Source organism: Schistosoma mansoni, chromosome 1, assembly GCF_000237925.1.
Source record: "Schistosoma mansoni strain Puerto Rico chromosome 1, complete genome".
In the NCBI taxonomy this organism is placed as follows: Eukaryota; Metazoa; Platyhelminthes; class Trematoda; order Strigeidida; family Schistosomatidae; genus Schistosoma; species Schistosoma mansoni.
Window position 1 is genome coordinate 11,538,280 of NC_031495.1, and position 15,439 is coordinate 11,553,718.

Genomic DNA, 15,439 nt, shown 5'->3' on the forward strand with positions numbered 1-15,439 from the left:
ATGTCTGGTCGTGGTAAAGGTGGTAAAGGATTGGGTAAAGGAGGAGCTAAGAGACACCGCAAGGTCTTACGTGACAACATCCAGGGTATCACCAAGCCTGCAATCCGTCGTCTGGCTCGTCGAGGTGGTGTGAAGCGCATTTCAGGATTGATCTACGAGGAGACTCGTGGTGTACTGAAGGTGTTTCTGGAGAACGTGATCCGTGATGCAGTCACCTACACGGAACATGCCAAGAGGAAGACAGTGACAGCTATGGACGTTGTGTACGCTTTGAAACGCCAAGGTCGTACTTTGTACGGTTTCGGTGGTTAATTCACTAGCATGTGAGCAGCTGGTGATCTGCAACTGGTCCACACGAGAACGTATCAAGGTCCTTTTTAGGACCACCACATTGTGATTTATCTTTGTTTTGTAACCGTATGGGTAACTTGTGTGGTTTGGACTCTCAACGATGAGTGTTGTGTTACTACATTTAGTGTTTGGTATTCATGTTAGTGTATCGATACTTGTACGGGTGCTCGTTTTTGTTTACCCAGATCTCGTTGAGTTTATAATTGTGGAAGTGTAACTCAAGATATAATCTGCGTTCACATTGTCAGTGGTGAAGTTGAGAATGAACATCCAGTAAGCCCTCGGATGCCCTGATACAGTCGAGGGTGGGGGGAGTCCGCTCTCCCTCTAAAAATGCTTTCACTTGGCCACGTGTACAGCCACTGTCAGGGAAGTCATGCTGACTGCATTCTCGTGGTGGGGGTATTGTTTACGGAATTGAGAGGACATAGCGAATGTCCGGTGCTTTGACCGTTGTGGTGGAAAGCCTTGATTCCAAACCAGTGGTGCACATGGGCTCCAGGATCTTGAAGGGACGAATTGCGTATGCAATAATGTTGATAATTTGTAATGTGAAGTGGCGTCAAGTGTAGACGGTTTCGGTGGTTAATTCACTAGCATGTGAGCAGCTGGTGACCTGCAACTGGTCCACACGAGAACGTATCAAGGTCCTTCTTAGGACCACTACGTTGTGATTTATCTTTGTTTTGTAACTGTGTGGGTAACTTATGTGGTTTGGGCTTTCAACGATGAGTGTTGTGTTTCTATATTTAGTGTTTGGTATTCATGTTAGTGTATGGATACCTGTACGGGTGCTCCTTTTTGTAACCAAATCTCATTAAGTTTGTAATTGTGGAGGTGTAAATCAAGATATACTTTTGCGTTTATATTGTTAGCGTGCATGCATCTGGGTATTATTGCGATAACCAGTTGTTGTAATGTTTAGTGACAACGTTATTAGAACTCCTTGATGTCAGTAGATGTGGCCGAATAGGTAACCGTAATCACGTCATGCAGCGTTGTACTTGTTTCGGAATAGTGAAAGTATATCGAGGCTCGTCGTCAGGTCATTGTGTACCGGGGTGTTATTTCTCGGTGCGAGTGTCACCGAGATTCGCATTTAGTTTTCAGGGGTTGGACGGCCTTCGCGATGACCCTCGGAAATTTACTCTCAGAATGCTAAGGTTAGTAAGAATTAATTTGACGCAACTGCCACTGGTTCGCTTACAGTTGTTCTGCCTATGTAGCTAATCGTACTGCGGCGTATGTGGAACATACTTGAGATGTTATGAGCCGGTACTCCGAAATACAATATTTTAGACCTGTCAATGCGAACTTGACCTGTCTTTGATCTTGTAGGGTACCTCACTAAGGGTTCTCATTTTTGGTCGGCTGTCAAACTCAACTGAACTTATGATGGATGTGCATTTGTAAGTGAAGTGTGTAGTTCGAGACAATGTCCTCCACTGTGACATACCGTCTTGAACTCGATGTAGAAGTTGGGTTATGGATTGTTGATGAACAGTTTTTTGATTAATTCCATAAGAGCTTACTGGTGTAATCTAGATCTACCTCATTCATCATGCACGCGTAGGATTTATACTCAGCTATGAAGAGTATATATATACATATATATATATATATGTTGCGTCAAAACAAGGTCGCGTAGTTGACATGTCGTTATTAGGAGCTAATGTTTGCGACAAAGCTACAGACCAACTTAAAAACTATTATCCTGTGTATTGACTTATTGTGTTCATAAGCTGATGTGCCTATCCTAAAGAATTGGAGTTCTTACGAAATTGTAAACTCGTCTCTAATTTGACCTAACTTGAAGATTAATTATTTGATTTCCGAACTATTTCACCCATTGTATTTAATGTTGAGTCAATAAGTTATGTTTATTTTGTAGTGGAGTGCTTCGTTAATCGATCGTCTCGATAACCGTTATTATATCATCGTAAACGGTGTATAATATCAGAAGACAAAGGGAAGCAGCAACTACATTTTTATTGATAAATAACATGGGCTAGAAGGCAGTGAGCACATTAGCAAATGTAAGCAAGCGAAGGAAAGATGACGCATAGTGGAGATGGCTGGGAAGCCAACTCGCTATGAGCAAGCATTAATCAACATTTATAGTCAGACAAAAATGAATGACAGACATGCGATGAATAAGATACGAAATGTGCATACACATGCGCTCATATAAAAAATATAGTCAAGGTCGATAAGCGAATAATTAACAAGATCAAAATATGACTCATAACATTATAGGTGAATTGGCTTGTCCAGGAACTAGAATAAACTATGTAGGTGTAATATAGTACACGACGTTGCACTACTCCCCACATAGCTCCCCCCAGAGTTTCTGGAGGAAACACTGGTATGCAAAATAAACAAGGGAGAGGAGGTGTATATGCGTTCACAAAACGAAATTAAAGTATTAGCACATTAATTTGAAAACAACACTGAAATGGCATGTGGATAACGTTAATAACATGTAGAGAAAAAAAGTTGTACTATATCGAATAAGTTAGTGTCAATCGAGGAGCGAGTTTATTAAACGAAAGTGTCATACTTATGTAAAAAGGTACATGAATATTCTCAAAATGAGGACAGAAATGGAAATGTTAGCATGTGATTATGAGCAAATTAGTAAGCGTACAAAAAAATTTAACATGCATTTATGTAGTGACTGTCCGAATGATAAAATAACATGTTCGTATGAGCGATTCGAAATATCGTGAAAATAGAATATAACATTAATTGCTCTGTAGTGCTGACTGAATATGAGGATAAAGAACAGTAAAATATGAATATGTCCCGATAAGCCGCAGGAGAGTAAATAGAGTCGATTGGCGATTAGTGGATTCGAATTTACATGCCGGGAGTTCATGTGGGATAAAAATAATTCAGTCGTACGATGATGACTGCATCAACGGGTGATATTCGTGCTATACTGCTATTGATAGTGATAATAAAATGCGAAGTTGTCGTTGCGCTGGGTTATCGTTAAATATGTATTGGCTGAATGACCAGAGGAACAGGATAGTGACTGCGGAGACGAGATATGCGGAGTCGTATTCCTTTTTGGTCATGAAGCCTAGCGTGGTTTGTGTAGTTAGAGGGATATGCGCTCAACCTCGTTTGTTACTAAACCGTATTAAGGCATAATAAAAGTACCAATACATATGATTATCGATGACGGCGATTGAGACTGACTTGAATGTGACGAACAAGAGTGTATCTATGAGAGACTAGCTCTAAACTCTATGTTCTTGTATACCATGCAATGGAAATAGAATGCTAATTGCAGTAACCAAGTATTTTTGATGCGTAGTAGATGATACAGCATTCAGATTTACATGTCGATGAATAGATAATATGAACATAATCATTACTAATCGGCTGGTAATGCGGCTTCAAACACGACGGTTGCTGCGTACCAATGAGATGAATGGACATTAGTTGCGTCGAGAACATAAGTTTCTACTATCGGGAGTATGACTCCAAACTTATGTCTATGATAGAGTGCAATGTTAGACCGAAAACGACATGAAAAAAATTGGAAAGAACTCACTTGAATCAGGAATAATTTACGTCATTGGATAATAAAAATAATCCGGTGAGTTTGGAATATCAAAACGTGTAATGTCCACATAATTATAATTTGTTCGATTAGTGATTCGACTGCGTAAATGCTATAGTTTAACGTTAATACGAACAAAAATAATAATTCCACGTTAGTTGATGATATGAAATTATTGTAATAATGAGCATATAGAGGTTATTCGAATCATAACAGAATATGTCGTCGACGGTTCCATTTTTGGTTTGTGTTTGCTCGTTGCGGTCGCCAATTATGTAGTGAGTTCGTACGCAGAGGTTGTCGATTCTTGTCCGTGTTCGTTCGGCGAGGCATCCAATTCTGTTGCGTCGTGCTCGTTCGGCGAGGTATCCAATTCTGTAGCGTCGTGCTCGTACGGCGAGGTATCCAATTCTGTAGCGTCGTGCTCACCAGTTATGTAGTGGCGTTAATCTGATTCCTTTTTGATCGCATGAATGATTGTTTGTTGTCAAAATATACGTACTGTCTATCCTCGTATGTATTAAATGACTTTATTCCGCGTTGGTGAACAACGTAGTTAAATACGTCAAATACGAGAATGGATTTAGAATACATATAATTTCTACACTCATTGGTCTGGCCAGGGAATCAGAGTGATGAGGCGAATAGATGAGAGCGGAACGAAGCAAAGAACATGCGCCATGGAGATTGGCTGGGAAGCCAACTCACTATGAGCAAGCATTAATCAACATTTATAGTCAGACAAAAATGAATGACAGACATGCGATGAATAAGATACGAAATGTGCATACACATGCGCTCATATAAAAAATATAGTCAAGGTCGATAAGCGAATAATTAACAAGATCAAAATATGACTCATAACATTATAGGTGAATTGGCTTGTCCAGGAACTAGAATAAACTATGTAGGTGTAATATAGTACACGACGTTGCACTACTCCCCACAATTTACACTAAAGGTTTTATCCGTATGATTTGTTGATAATGTAAACTAGACAATGTAACCAGGTTTTTGAAAAAGGCATCCTTGTTATTATGACTGATCTTGAAATTTTTTTCATGTTGTGGGAAACATCCGAATATGATGTTCACACATTCACTTATTTTCATTAAAATATCACCAATATTGGAGTAATAACATCAATCGTAGCCTAAATATAAACAAAGTTTGTACTTGTTTCATCATAATTTAAAATTAATTCGTGTTATGGAATGTTTACACATACAAAGGTATGATGTATATATATAAGAATACATATAAACATTAAGCTTTATTCACATTTCAATAATGAAACTCATCTTAATATTTGCACTAATTATTTCGTTGCTGTTAAATGTAACTGCTGAGTAAGTTACTGATTTCTGTTTCTGTAATATTCTATCTATTTCCAATGAAATGAGAACATTAAATTCCGTTCATAACTAATTACAGTATCTAATCAGATTATTATCTGATTACTGACTGCCTCCAACTTGGTGGTTTCCTTATAGTGCACCCTGATTAGCTCCCAAACCCCCTGGTACTGCTGAGAGTGGGGAGAGTTTGCTCCCTCTCTCGAAATGCTCTCACATGGCCACGCGTATATAACCTCTGCCGGGGAAGTCCCACTCACTGCCTTCTCGTGGTATTATTGTTGTTTACGAAGTTGAGAGGACGAAAAGCGAATGTCCGGCGCTTTAACGGGGTTAGTGGACACGGAAAGTCCACCTAGGGGAGTTGGAAAACACTGATTCCAAACTAATGGTGCACATGGGCTCCAGGATCCTGAGGGAACAAATAGCGTATAAATCAATCGTTGGTCATCGGCTACCATGGGACTGAATCTCCTCACGTTCTTCACTGCCTTGTAAATCAGACCTTTAGGTCGAAGGCTCCGGGTGTGACCCCTTAAGAAAACCACCTGCTTCAGTCTGGACAGTATCACAGACCTCACACAAATCCCATTTGATTTGTGTGGCGCATATATATCTGGTGCCCCTTCGTACCAATATTTAAGTGTTCAAATAAGTAAATAAATAATCATCTAAATTTATTTAATGCACAATGTAGTTGATCTCAAAACTAGAATAAGATTACATAATCGACTGTTTATTATACTAGTTATGTAAGAATAAGAATGTAAGTTGAGTAATCTTGAAATTAAGCTGTAGGCTATAGATGTTTTGTGTGATATACAACATCAGTAATAATTAGTTTATCATATGAGGGCATAGAAATTATAATAATCATAATATTAAGACGTTACGTAACTAAGACTAAAATTAGGAAGTAAAACTGAATGTAGTTGAAAATTTTTTTTAGGAAGAGTGAGCATAATTAAGTAAAACGCCATGGTAAGTTAAGGGGTTGTATACAATGATTAGGCTTATTGATATATATTCCTATGACTTGTGGCGTAAGAGATGAATTGTTAGTGTAGGTCAGTTCGAGATAATTTTATAAATTACTGCGGAAGCCAGATTTATGTAGATACGGTGACTAGTATTAAGTAAATAGGAACAACATAGAGGTTTTTAATTTTGTTCATCAGTCAACTATGAGTGACGATTTTCAGAAGTACAGCCGAACATTTGGCTTGTACGCCAAATGTAACTGGTTCCGTGGTAGCGGTTGAACTGGTAAAGAAAAATAAAGGTAGCTGAACAATTCAACCTTGCTTACGTAAACTCACTACTGATTGGCTACAGAAAGAAAGATATAACTTACTGAACTGAATAATTGTTCTAAGATTATTTTGTATACATCATATCACTATTTCATTGATTATATCGCCTTTGAACTGTAATTTAAAGGATGAAGGTTTATTCAATGAGATCTTTTATTTCATTTCTGGCTCTAAATGAGAGTTGGGAAAAAGTATGAATCATCCGCCATATTAACAATAAAGTTTACTGTAAAATATTTCCCCTCAATAACCATATTATGTTCTTGTAGACTTATTAGAACAGTATGACTGAAACTGGATAAATAAATATCTCCCTCTACTTGTGTTCTGATTGCCTTATCTTTACAGGAAGCACTACAAAATTGTAAGCTGTAATGGTATACTGTATGAACAGCTCACTTATTAAAATGTTAACTTGATAGACAATAAGCAAAGATGGATAGTGGCTAGCAGTGGAATCCAGGACGCGCGTTTCGTCTTATTTGAGACTCGTCAGCTTGATGTACCTGCATCTCAGAGTTAATGTTCACTCTGGGAATCAAAACGAAAGGTACTGGGTTCGAGTCCCAGATTGAACATCAACTCTGAGATGCAGGTACATCCAGCTGAGGAGTCCCAAGTAGAACGAAACGCGCGTCCTGGATTCCACTGCTAGCCACTGTCCATCTTTGCTTACAATACTTGTGAATTTAGGCTATATCGAGGCAATACGCACAGTATGCACATATGCCAATTAGAGACTGACCAGTTGCAGTCCTAAAAACATCATTGGGAAGATCCAAACAAACAATACTAAGTAAATTTCAATAGACAATAGTTTAAATTTGTTATTTTGTATACGTTAATGATTAATCTGAAGATCGTTTCGACAATTTAGCGATATTAAGTTAATTTTCATAGCAAAAATGAAAAACATTAGTTATAAACATAACTTATCAAGAAGTGAGAGTAGGTGGTAACCAATTAAAATAGTAGACGGTTTCACTGATTGGAGCTGGTTCATTAGGTATATATCCATTAACTTCACAATCCAGTACTCAAGATATTTTGAGTGCTAACTCTTCTACATTGTTAAATATATAAAAAAGTGCACAAAGTGCTGACAGTTGAGGCTATTCTCAACGTTCTCAGTGTTCAACAAGTGTTTTTTATTCACATATACTTCAGTTATATTTTCGCTTATTTGAGAAGTGAGTGCTAAATATTGGACTGTAATTTCCACCAAAGATTTAATTTCAAGCATCTAGAGCTATCTACAGCCGTCTGTAAGGAACAAGACATTATCGCGCGATTCAAGATAAAAAGCACAAATATGGAGAAACTCATGGCTTGAAATGGAATTTTTAATGAAAGTTACACTTTAATATTCAGCACATATCTAATAAACGAAGTGCAAAATGACTGGAACTGTTGGGTAAAACGTACTCATCAAACATTCGAAAAGGTTGTAAGTGGTCTCAATCGTACTCACTGATTTTCAGTGGTTCTTTCATCGATATTAGTCAGTTAAAGATGAGATCTTTTTGTGGTTTACCGTAACTTGCCAACATTAGAAGATAACTACATTAGGAAAAATAATCTGTGAAGTAACCCATTAATAAACAAGAAATTTGGTATCCACCAAATAATATGATTTAATTATCAAAAGGGATTTTTGTGTCATTCATATCGCTGAAAATAAACATTATTACTAGGATACCTACGGTTTATACAAAGAATAAAATGGATTAAATCTAGCACTTTCATTATGATAATTGTTACCTCGACTAACAAAAAAAGGCAAACAAGAGATTAGCTTAGTATTTCATCAAACATTACACTACATGGATATGACTAATAAACTAGTCATTTCTAACGAAGATTGAAAATGGAGTGTATATACATCAAACTAAACTAAATATCCCCTAATTGCGCATCCACGATCCCGCCTCGCGAGATTCGAACCCACGACCTACAAGTCTCGCGCCAGAGCACTTAACCGATAGACCAGTGAGTCGGCGACCATACCACGTTGAAAACACAGGTTCTCGTCCGATCCCCTTATTAGTTTTACTATTATTATTTAGTGTAAACCTTAGCTATATTGGATCCAATGGAAAATTATCTAATGTTAGTTATATATTCAATTTTTCGGGTTAATTTATTTGACCATTGATAACTTCCAAGATACTTTCATTTTACGGTAAATGGATATTAGTTGGATAAATAATAATAATAATAATAATAATAATAATAATAATTGACCGGTAATTAGTCTCATCTATAAACTCATTATCAATATTAATCAATAGTCTTAGTTCTTATAATAATATAAAAGACTAAAAGACTAAACACTTGAAATATAATTATAATAATAAATTAATGGTATTCCACTATTGCATCCCCAGTTAGGAGATTTGTGAAATCTACAACAGCAGTCAAATCAATATCAAGAAGAATCAACATATAGATTGATGAATAGTCAAAATGAAGTTTAGTGATAGCTCTTCATAGTGTTAGGTTAGACTTCAGTACCATCTAACTTGTTTTTTAATTATTTGGAGCAACAGATCAAATGGTAAATCAAATATAGTTATAAAAAATGCAGGGTTTAAACAAAATGATATTAAAACATGAAGACAGATGATCAAGTATTCAGCACAGACGGAAAGATCCAGACACTGAAACAGAATATAGGGCATATAAGTTATTTACAGAATTCATTTGGTGAGTAGGTAGAGTTTATTCAACATCAATTATCTCATCAGTTATGGTAGCATAAAAAAACTACTGATCAGGTCAAAGCCTATAACTCCGCACACAACTATTTTCATAGTACATAACAGATTAGAATTAGCATGGAAATAAAAATGATCACTATGGTCAATGGAAATCATAACTCTTCTATTTCATTACAAATTTTCAAATAAAATGTGATAACTATCCTAAATTCGATAATTTTCAATCTAAGTGAATTTCGTATACAAAAATTGTTCATTGCCTCTTAAGCCAAATGCTTCTGAATTTCTTTCCTTTTTCTTTTTTTCAGATCCCAAGCTAGTCAAAAGGAACTAGTAAGTTAATTGTAAAATGATCAATCTTTAATTAATTCTTTAATCATCATTAATGATCATATTTATAGTTTACTGAAAGTGTGAAGTTATGGAAGTCAATCACAGAACTTTGGAAGAGATTTGAACATAACTGTCGAGTTAAAATTCGAAAATATCTTGAAGAAGATAATTTAGGTGAAAAATTAGCCGCTGTTGTAAGCATCTGTATGTTTTCTTAAGAAAACATTCAACATATTCATTTCATCTTTTCTCATCTTTTTAGATGTTAAGCGTTTAAACAAGCGTTTAGATATGCGTTTATCAGAAGACAGAGCAGAATAAACATCTTTAATAGCTAAAAAAGAATATCAACATTCAATGAGTCTAATGAATTTTAATTCAATAAAGTAGCCGAAAACTAATTCTTAGTTTGATTATAAGATAGATAATCACTGTACATGAGCGTCCAAAATATTTTTTTTGAAAAAAAGGAATGAATACATTTGAATATATCATTACTAACACTTTTTTCTCTCTTCGTTTGAATGTTATATGAATTTCTATCTCCAAGGGAAAACAAAGACTCACTTGAAGGTGTATATTAACACTTCACACACGTACGCCTGTTATTCCTCGTCGAGTATGGGCCTCTGACCAGGATTCTCCAACCTACATTATCCTGAGCTCTCCTTTTCGATTGTTTCCAAGTACTGTTCAAGCTTTTGTCTTCTGACTCCGATTCCCGACTAAATGTATTCTCTGGTCTGGCTCTTTTCCCTTTATCTTAAAGACACCAATTTACGGCTTACTTCGTAATCCCATTCATTATTATTATTGTTATTATTGATATTGCTATTATTATTAGCTTGGTGGTTTGATGATTACTTCAGTGAATGTCCTATCCATCTCCAGAGTCTTTTTCTAATTTCCTCTTCATCTGGAAGCTGATCTGTTCTCTCCCACAGTAGGCTGTTGCTCATGGTATCCGGTCAAAGGACATTCAATATCTTGCGTAGACAATTGTTTAGAAATACCTGCACTTGTTTGATGATGGTTGTGGTAGTTCTCCAAGTTTCAGCTCCGTACAGTAGGATTCACTTGACGTTCGTATTGAAGATTCTGATTTTGATATTGGTTGACAGTTGTTTTGAGTTTGATATGTTCTTAAATTGTAGGAATGCGGCCCTTGTTTTGCCTATCACTGCCTTTATGTCTGCATCAGATCCTTCGTGTTCATCGATGATTCTACCCAGATACGTAAAACTTTCTACCTCGTCCAGAGTTTTCCTATCAAGTGTGATTAGGTTACTGTTATTCAGGTTGTATTTGAGAATCTTAAATTCCCCGATGTATATGTTGAGGCCTACTTCTGTGGAGACTTCTGCTACACTGGTTGTCTTGGACTGCGTTTGTTGATGTGCATGAGACAGAAGAGCTAGGGGATTTGCGAAGTCCAAATCTTCTAGTGGCATTCAATCTGTTGATTGTATTCCATGCCTCTCCTGAGATGTGGAGGTCTTCGCATATCAGTCAATCACCAGGTGATAAAGGGTTAGAGCTAGCAGCCTTGTCTGATTCCGGTCTTCACTTGAAATACATCTGTCAGCTGTCCTCCATGAACAACTTTGAAGTGTAATGCATCATGACATTCGAAGAATCACGGCTTTCACCCTGAGGCGTCATAATTCTTCTGAATGAAGATCCTTTAAATCGGAGGGCAGAGTTTAAATGGGTTAGAATGTTCATCCTGATTAAAGCTTCTTTAGCAAGGTTGTTATCTATGGGATTCGGTTGCTGACCCTATATACAACCCTTCTCCTTCATTTTGGCTTGGGACAATCAGTACCCCTAAAAGGGCTACAGGTGGAGTTGTGAATTATATACATGATGGGATATTTCTTAAAACACCTAAGAGGTTACTCTCTCAATAAACGAATTCACTATCTTGTAACTGATTCAGATGTTGAAAACTATTGGCTAATAATTGTCAATTAAAGCTATAAATTTGGGAGATGTGTGATTATGAATTATTAAATTGATCAGGTATTTTATATCATTATTAGAAGAATAAGTTAATGGCTATTCCATTTCAGAAGCTTCGTGGGTTACCTGTCATTGTATGCTATGAACTGTGCCAGTTTTGACTCTCGATGTGAGCACAAACAGTTGAATGTACATAAATCCAAATGGCAAGTCACAGATTGAGTGAATCGCGCAACATGAATCTCATCGCTAGAGGAGATCTACTTCCAAATAGTAATCAAAGCGCTATGAATTTGAATATCAGATTTGACGCCTAAATCAATGGACCAGTGAAAAGAGTTGCAGAGGTTCCATTATTAAGTATAATACAACATGGCATTTTTCTAGCTAAACTAGACTATAGTCTATTTCGACCGTTTATTCGGAAATTCACATTTCGCAGTCGATATATGAACGATATGTTGATCATCTGTAAACAAAGCACATAATAGCTAGAGGTTCTTAAGCAATTTACAATGAAGTATAGATAACCATTAAGTTTACACCTGAAAAATAAATTGAGAGTAGAAAAACGTTTTTCGATGTCAATGGGTCAATAAGAGCGAATTTAAACGGAAGAAGTACCTGGACATGATAATCAACACATTCTCTTTGCTTTGTACTCTTTCAGTACAAAGGAAACCCCATAAAAACTTTCAGTAATTGAATAAGAATGTACTTGAGGAGGAAACAAACGCCATGCGTAATGCCTCTCGGGAAAATGGATGCCCGGCGAAGTTTACAAACAAAAATATGACCACGAAGGTTAGAACAGACGAAATACAAACAGTCAGTAGGAAGTCCCTGTTCATGTGCCTAAGATTCCGAGTTGATATACACAGTGAAATACTAATCCAGAGATTATATCGAACTATCTGAAGAATATTTAACAACGAAAAATTACGACTAGTGTACTCCACATCATCAATCATAACGTTCATGTTAAAAGTTCAATAACTTAGAATGGTTATCTCGTTTGCTTTTGATTAATTCAACTACTATTGTGCAACCAGTTATTTTGATCGAAGTTCTAAGAATTTACACTTCCCTGCACGTGAACATCTTTCAACGTGACTAAACAAAGATGTAGTCAATACACCAAACACATTTGTCATCATTATTAATTATTTATCAGAAAACGTAATATAGTATGATAGAAATAATAATTTTACTACAAATTGAATCACACATTTATCAAAGATCACATCATGTTGAAAATGGTATGAATTATGTAAAAAATAAGAAAATAATGGTAAAGTTGGCTGAGTGCCAAATAAATTCCTCATATGTTACCAAGATTAATAATGATAATAATAATAATAATAATAATAATAATAATAATAATAGTAATAATAATAATACAAACAAACAGGAATATTACTAACCTAACTATTTGAATATGATAATAAATTGAATTTAAATGAATCTTCTATGTTTTTGATTCATTCATGATTAATAGTAATGTAATTTAATTCTACCATTACAATTAACTGTACTAATGATCTGATTCTGTGAATAATTCCAATGGTTGATTTTACTTGTATGTGTCAGATTTATAATAAATCAATTGTCCTTGAACGTAGACAAAGATATCACCTACTCAATGTTTTCTAGTAACAATAGTAACATATAGATACATGCACATACATCCCTATTTTATATGGTGGACAATTTTTCACATCAAATCATTTCATGACCTTACTATAAACAAAACGAACGTGATTGGACAATGTTTTAGTAAGATCTTTTTTCTTTTGAACCTCATATTTTCTTTGGTAATGATGATTTCGATCATATTCCTTAATGAGACAGTTCGTATTGCTATCTCGGACAAATCGATAGGATTATTTTAGTTTAAATCCCTGAGATTATTCAATCACAATTTTTACATTTAACATAAATCTAAGTTATCCCAATACGAAGGGGGAAGGTTATATATACATTAATAAAACTAGGTCATTTTATGATTAAGACAGCAATTATCTTATTGGTTTTGAGTCTGTCCAAATTTAGGAAAGTGGTTAAACCCATTTCTATCTTACATGTAGATTCGAATAGCTATTCCTTTTACTATTTGAAGGACTCTGACACTGGAATATTTCGACAGAAATTCACTGACCCAATAAACTTCTGAAAGTGATTGATTGATAATGGCTGTTTGAACTAAACTGCAAAGCCGTTAATCGATCCGTTTAAATACACCTTTGCAAAATCACACTAAAAATTGTATACGAGCAAGGGAAAAAATTACACAACATTTGCCAGTGTAACTTGCTCAACAGGACAACTTCAATCGGAAGATGAGAAAGGTGATGGTAAATCTAGGTAATTTATCTTTCCATCTCGGTATACCTATGGGAACCATAAAAAGTATACGTTATGGTCTTCCTGTATTTAAAATTCTTTGAATTGACTAGCGTAACCTCACTATTAACATTTCGTTAGCTACGGAACTTCTAAACGTGAGTCTCATTCAATGCGGTTTATGATTACAGATTGGAATTCGTGGTGTGCTTTATAACTGATCATTATTTACTTATTTTGATTTATTTATTTAAACACATAAATATTGGCACAAAGGGGCAAAAAAGTAAATATGCACCACACAAATCATTGGACTTGTGTGTGACCAGGGATACTCCCAGTGTGCCCAAACCGAAGCAATGGTACGGTATGAAGCATCAATTAACACATTATTACAAGTACACTATAATGGTGAGTGCTACTTCGAGCGGAACTTATATTCGGGTTTCTCTTCCGACTACCTAACTCCCGTCGTAACCGATGAACTGAAATGTATTCAGTCAACAGCTCAGATTCTCATTTCCGTAGACACTTAGTCCAACCAGATAGTCAATACTAATCCCACCTTTCCATTGTTCACTCTTTTAGAAAAGCAAGTTATAGACTATACACTTACGATTCAGTCATTATTTCATCAACAATAATCACCACTATCAAGAATTTTATCAAATTTTTCAATTACAAAACCACTCATCAGTAATAAGCTAACCACTCATAAACTTGTTCATAATGGTTTTATCGCACACATGAACCTTTGCGTGAGGTCTAAATTGAATGGTGTTGTGTAAGGCCTAATTTTCTAGAGTGTACGTTTTCTGGGGAGGAACAGAGGAGCGGATATAATTAACCCTCCATTAGGCACACAAGCAATAATAACAACAATGTGTAAGAAAGTTGTTTGTACTAAGTCGATAGGATTTGTATTAATAACATATTCATTTATATTGCTAATTCATTTGTTCGGTTCCCTAATTTTTCCATAAATATCCTGTTAAACCATGTGCAGACGTGCTACTAACAATTACTTCCCCATTCAAACAAAGATATGGTGAGTTTTGATTAACTCATTCCATTTAACAAATCTTCCTCCTTGTGAATTGTTCAAAATTACGGAGGGAGCAGGTAAAAAGTCATTGAATAGTGTCGGGATAGGAATTCTATTTTAATTTATTGTTAGAGGACCAGAAAGCGAATTTCAATGAATATTTAGCCTTTTTTCTCAGTTTGGGACTAACCGATCCAGTCGTTTCTCACCAACAGCTGATAAATGACCTTGGTTGTGTATGTTTATATCAAAGGCGTATGCGTGCGTGCTTGTACATGTATAAAATCAACCACTCATTGTTAACCTAACTTGTCAAGTAGAGAAATGTGATTGGTCGAATAATGGCTTCTTTTTCTAAGGATTTAAGTGAACTAAGGAGAGTAATGTGGCAAAATCAGGGTCGTCTCGTGTCGGTCTGCAAGTCAGCTTACCTATCTTTGTGAATC

General features: G+C 35.7%; 2 protein-coding genes across 2 annotated transcripts; both read left to right on the top strand.

Annotated features, from left to right (window-relative positions):
* Smp_194870 (putative histone H4) lies at window positions 1–312 on the top strand (the record flags this gene model as incomplete). The annotated part of the gene is made up of 1 exon (XM_018793257.1): window positions 1–312. One exon carries the CDS (start codon window positions 1–3, stop codon window positions 310–312), a length of 312 nt encoding a protein of 103 aa, XP_018647788.1.
* A 4,900-nt stretch (window positions 313–5,212) lies between these two features.
* On the top strand, window positions 5,213–9,964 carry Smp_194860 (hypothetical protein; the record flags this gene model as incomplete). The annotated part of the gene is made up of 4 exons (XM_018793258.1): window positions 5,213–5,271; window positions 9,619–9,643; window positions 9,712–9,847; window positions 9,906–9,964. The coding sequence occupies 4 exons, from the start codon at window positions 5,213–5,215 to the stop codon at window positions 9,962–9,964; spliced, it is 279 nt and encodes a 92-aa protein (XP_018647789.1).
* Window positions 9,965–15,439: the final 5,475 nt, after the last annotated feature.